Below are 5,809 nucleotides of genomic sequence, written 5' to 3' on the forward strand. Positions count from 1 at the left end.
AAAAAAAAAAAAAAGAGTTCACGCGCCCCACGACAAGGCAACCATTTACGCCCTGCCCGCGACGGGGCAAGCTTTTTTGCCCCATTCGGGGCGAGGTAAATTGCCATCACTACGCAAAAATGTAAATTTAATATTGGACCTGTTAACAGGGTTGCTTAGGCAGCGTTCCGCCACCTCCCGAGCATTTCTTGGTCTGATCTTTCAGGATTTGTCCATAGAAAGCATCCAAAACATTGTGAGTCTTCAATTATCTACATTGTTTGAACAATTTCCAATGGACACTTCAAGCATACGAGTCAATAGTTAATCATCTAAATTCAAGAATTTATTCATCCAGTCATTTGAGTATCTCCAATGCGTTCCATGGATTGCAATCCAACAAGCATCTAAATAGAAAGACTTTTGTTGTATATGATGTTAAATAGGTAACGATCTATATTTCATGTCCGTTGTCTAATTATGAAAAATTTAGACAAGGGAAACCATCCAAGTTTTAAGAAGATTAAAAGTAGAAACCTCAAAAACATGATCAAATTTTTTCCCTAATAAAATAAGGGTCATTAAATTGAAAACAAAACTTTTCAGCTTTAAAGAAAAAAATTAAAAATTATTCATTATTCAGTGCACTTGTTCTCACACTCCCATTATTCTCGTATAGAATTATTCTGCAGGTACAGATTTTTTTACCAAATTTTATACAAGGAAAAGATATTTGTTTTCCTGTGATTTGATGTCGTCAAAAACTATTTTTAGTAGCAGTCAATCCCTATGAGACAGCTGTGTTTTCTATATAAAATCTGTTAAAAAAAATATGTACCTATAGCATCTCTTTCTCGTATGGGCAGAATCTCAAATTTAAACATGATGATGCCATCAAATCAACCGTGCTCGATCCTAGTTCATCCGTGCAAGTGATACACCGCAGCAAATGAATTGATTCGTTGGGGAACAACACGTGATATTTAAATCAAATCCAAGAGCTTTGGGAGGTTGCAAGAGTTGCACAAATAATTATGCTAATGGTCCGACCCTTGTGTCGGTATGGAGGATGGAAACGAAACATAACTGCACCAAACAAGAGATAAATTTCCCGCTCTTAGAACCCATTTGACAAAACTTTTAAAAAAAATAAAAATTAAAAGTTGTTTCTAAGATTAAAAGTTGCATTTTAACGTATTTAGATAATATTTTGAAAGTGTTTTGTTGAGTTAGAAGAACTTTTAAATACAACTGACATAAGATAACTTCCTCAAAAAATCTTTCTATAATAAGTAGGAGCAAAAGCAAAAACAAAAGCCTTCTCAAATGGGCTCTTACTCTTATCACACACACACATACATGCATACATTGACGCCATGTCTAATGTGAAAAGTGTCAATTGATTTTGAAAATGTGGAAATTATTGCAATGCACAAAAAGTAGCAGCAGTTTCTATCTTAAAGAGTCCTACCATTTTGAATATTTTCTTTGATTTCATAATTCAAAGTTACAACTGCAAGCCATTAGAAACTGAATTGAGGAGTATAATTCATTAACTATTTGAAATTTCTTCCGGGTCAGCTTCATCGCCTTCAGTGACCCCTTTTAATTTCCCGCCGTTTGTTTTTTCAGGTGTCAAAACATGCCCAGTCATAGGATCAACTGGACGTGTGTCTCGTGGGCCACCTTTTCTTCCCATTGCTAGCATTGGCGGTGGGGGCAACAAGCCTGCTCGGAAAAGAAGGCGTTGCACAGGTTCTGAAGGTTGTGCTCCAACTGAAAGCCAGTATCTGCACAATTAACATACATAAGAGAAGAAAACAATAAAAGAAAACTTGTACACTCCACTAAGAGTACAATAGGAAATTATTTAGGATTTTCAAGCATCACGACTAAGAAGCGCCTGATCTTTTTCCTAGCCAACTGATTTTGCATCTCGGATGATGTGGAATAGATAAGCAATTGACATAGGATGCAATCAAGCAATTATAGAAGGGAAAAGGAGAGATAAGAAGAGAGAGGGGAAAAGATGAAGAAGAGGGAGGAGATAGTAGGGAGAGAAATTAGACAGATGGAAGCACAATTTAAGATTATCTAATTATCAAAATTGTATCTATTACAATGTCAAAGCCCCCTTTATATAGGGTTTAAACTAGTCCAATATAAAGTAGGAAAATACTATAAAATCCATGAAATCAAACCCTAATTATGTTTCCTAAAATAAGTATCAAAATTGAAAACTAAGCCCCCATTTGGCCCCCATTCTTTGATGTTATAATTTTTGGAATAGTGTATTTTTGGAGAATATGTGGTTGAAAAAGAAAGAAAAGTTTTGTTTATGTATAATATTATTTTATTGGAGAATGCGTGATTAAAAAGAAGATAGAGAAAAATGTAAAATAAATTTAATGGGGTTCAAACGCGGGCTAAATAAAATAATATCTCTTCAATATTTCATTTGGCAGAATGAAATAGCCAAAAGTAATGTACAACTTCAGAGAACCAAATCCCCAAAATTTACAATCTAACTTATAGAAGTATCATGCGAATAATTTAGAAGGTCAATACATTTTGGACTTTGTCAAACAAAATGCCACGGAGAAAAACCAAGCACATGTTTAGAGCCAGATGAAGCAAGCAAAAGGTTCAATCAAGCATGCGAAATTTGAAATATGGGAAATATTTGGAAAACTGAATCATGGAAAAGAAACGAGTGACGCATTTTTCTAATACTCATCCTTTTTCCTTTTCTGGTTATAACTGATAAGCTAAGAAGAAAGATGCTGCACCTCGCATGCTTTGGGTGCACTAATACATTACTACTTCATAAGATAAGTGTAAGCATTTTGCGTTAGTTGTCTCACCTAGATCTTTTAATCCGACATTGTGGCAAGAACCACTTAAAGTGTGTGTATTCCTGCCGCTATCACAGTAGGTTAGTGAGATCATTTGAGGATTACAAGGTTTGGATGGAATACTAATTGGTAAAGAGCACTTAAAAGTTAAAGCATTCTCATCATATGGACTAGTTCACACCTATTTCATGTTACTAGGAGTGCTAAAGCCCAAATGTAACTACAGAAAGGTGCTGGAAAAAGAGGGATTACACAGTGGATAATATTGAGAACTAAAAATTCTACGTCACAGAAACCAAAATCAGTCTAAGAATAAGAATTAATGACAGCGCATCAATCAGAAAGAAGTTAAAATTCCTTGTCAGATAATAAGAAGTATCCTGATTTCATTTTTTGGTTATTAAATAAATTTAACAGAAAAACGAACTAGAAATCCTCAGCAACAATTTAAGATGGCGTGAATAAAATTAGCTAGCATTAGTACATATGCATAAACTAAGTTTTCTCCTTGAATTCCTTGAGAATCCTTACTCAGAGATTGGTTCCATAAAGTTTCTACAAACAAAATGCAATCATAATCTACGAGTTACAATAACAGTTTCTCTTACAAACTTACAGTTGATGAACACATAAATCAAATGTTTTATCTGACATCTCATTACATTGCTCCACGCATAACAATATAATATCAAAACCCGGTGAAAAAATAGATTTTATTATATGACAGTTACGAGACAGTAAAGTTTCCATAAAAATCAACCTGAAATTGAAATTAACATTTCTATGCCACTTACTTCATTCTGTCAAAATTAAGACCCATTCTTTTACCGTCATCTTGACCTGCATAGTTAGATAAATTAGAAACAATTAGCAGACAAAAGGCCCTAAAATTCCCAGATGCAGTTAGCTTAGAGAGAGAAACAAAATTGCACACATCAGTAAGTATACAAATGCTTTAAAACATATCTTCCACATTAATGCCCGCGTCATTATGTGTTGAAGGATATACCAGGGAGGGGATTGTAGTAGCCCAAAACTTCCAAATGCTTGCCATCTCTGGGAGATATACTATCAGCTGCCATGACTCGGTAGAATGGCTTGTTTCTGCATCCAAACCTTGAAAGCCGCAAGCGGACCACCATTTTCCTCCTCTTATTATAGCTTCTTTTGCTTGCAGTTATTACCTCTATTCTCTAACTACATAAGAGGATGAATTAATTATTCATACCTGATTGTTGTTAAAAAAATTAGCTACTGAAAAAAATGAAGTCTGGTTCAAAGCCTTTTCATTCATTCTAAAATTCTTCATCAAGAAAATAAAAATTCAGAAAAAAAATTAGGTGACTACTTTAGGATGCCTAATGGCCCGTCTAAAATGGCCCGTTTAACCTTGTTTCCAATTTCAGTACACAAACTATATTTGAAAGGCCAAAATCTTTCAGTGAAAGCAGATATATTTCACTCAAGCATAAATTTAAATTGGAAGAAGCAGTGATTTCATTCAGTTTCATTTAACTAAAGCACAGGAATTTGCATAAACAGTCAATTCCATTTAATAATTACACGGGTTTCAACAGTACCAGTCAAATTCACAAATGTCTTACATTATTCACAGTATTCACTCCACATAATTCTTCCATTACACTTAGGTATTCACAGATTCACAAATTAATTGCTAATGCTTAAAAAAATCGCACCTTCGAAATTTTATCACCTTACTCTTGCAGATTCAAGTATATAAGTTGAGACGGTCAGAACTCAGAAAAATACATGGAAAAGCGTACACTCACCAATTGAGTTTGAATTCCTTGAAAGAACAAGAATGTTGGCTTGTTTCGGATCACAGAAATAGCAGAGAGTTTCCAAAATCCTTTTGCAAATTTCTGTTAGGGTTGAAAAAGAAAGAAATAAAGAGTAAAAAAGAATCATGAATAGAATGCGCCGGGGACATTTAAGTCATATCGAACGAGGGTTGTGGAAAGATTGTCTAGGATGTCAACGTGGCTCGAGTAGCTCGTGGCTCGACTTGGGAAAAGCAACAAGACTTGTCGCTCTGAGTCGAGCCGAGCTTCAGTTTTGGGCATCGGCCCATGTTAGCTGTCATAATTTAAAAAAAAGATACTAATAATATCTGGTGAGACTCAATGAGGCTTGAGTCATAAGCTCGAGTCGAGCCTAAATTTTTTAGTCGAGCTTAACTCGAACAAAAAGAAAAATCAAGTCATTTTTTAACTGAGTCATGTTCGAGCTTCGACTAGACTCGTTTACATGCCTAGGTGTATTCATTTTTTACGAAAAAAATTAATGGATTACTTTTTTTGTTTTTTTAATTCTTTGGCTTTTTTAATAAAAGTTTGATGACCAAAATTAGCCCGGCTTGACATAAGAAGATTTTTTGAGCATGGCTGGCCACGGAATTTTTTGTGTTGCACAAGGTAGAATACTCAATGAACTAGGATGGCTCATTTTGCTTTGTTTATTGTATTTAGTCGGTGAATCACTGATTCTCAATCATACTCGCCCTTTTGCTGTCTATTCTTCGACTTCAATTACTTCAATTCTTATTGATGGCATTGATAGGAGCACAAGTCAGTGCAGTTTTCTCATCAAATGTGAGTTAATATATACTCGAAAGTACATTTATTTAAGAGGCCCTAATGTTTGTGATTTATAAACCAATCAAAACGTCGTGAAAATGAACCTTAGCCCCTGTTCGATAGTTATTATTAAGAAATTTTGATTTTGTGATTAGTGAATTTTTGGAGAATGTGTAATTAAAAAATAAAAATATTTTAAATTTAGGTCAAAAATATTTTTTTTTATAAATGTGTGTTTAAAGATAAGTATAAATTAAAAGTTATATTTTAAATGCAGACAAGTAGGCCGCTTAACCCACTACGGTGGATTGCCAACACATCATATATTTCCTGTTCTATTTTCAGATTGATGAAAAATGAAGATATTCTAGAACGTTC

General features: G+C 34.3%; 1 protein-coding gene across 2 annotated transcripts; it reads right to left on the reverse strand.

The window, feature by feature from the left end:
- Positions 1-1,245: 1,245 nt before the first annotated feature.
- On the reverse strand, positions 1,246-4,766 carry LOC111376021 (30S ribosomal protein S16-2, chloroplastic/mitochondrial). Of its 2 annotated transcripts, none has more exons than XM_022998948.1 (4): positions 4,625-4,766; positions 3,844-4,031; positions 3,629-3,674; positions 1,246-1,769 (listed from the first exon to the last, which is right to left on the reverse strand). In XM_022998948.1, exons 2-4 carry the CDS (start codon positions 3,974-3,976, stop codon positions 1,532-1,534), a joined length of 417 nt encoding a protein of 138 aa, XP_022854716.1. In that variant the 5' UTR covers positions 3,977-4,031; positions 4,625-4,766; the 3' UTR covers positions 1,246-1,531. The 2 variants fall into 2 exon arrangements, with proteins under 2 accessions (XP_022854716.1, XP_022854717.1); XM_022998949.1 differs by having other exon boundaries at positions 3,844-4,027; positions 4,625-4,757.
- Between the last annotated feature and the right edge of the window lie 1,043 nt (positions 4,767-5,809).

This window comes from Olea europaea, unplaced genomic scaffold (genome assembly GCF_002742605.1).
Source record: "Olea europaea var. sylvestris unplaced genomic scaffold, O_europaea_v1 scaffold1436, whole genome shotgun sequence".
In the NCBI taxonomy this organism is placed as follows: domain Eukaryota; kingdom Viridiplantae; phylum Streptophyta; class Magnoliopsida; order Lamiales; family Oleaceae; genus Olea; species Olea europaea.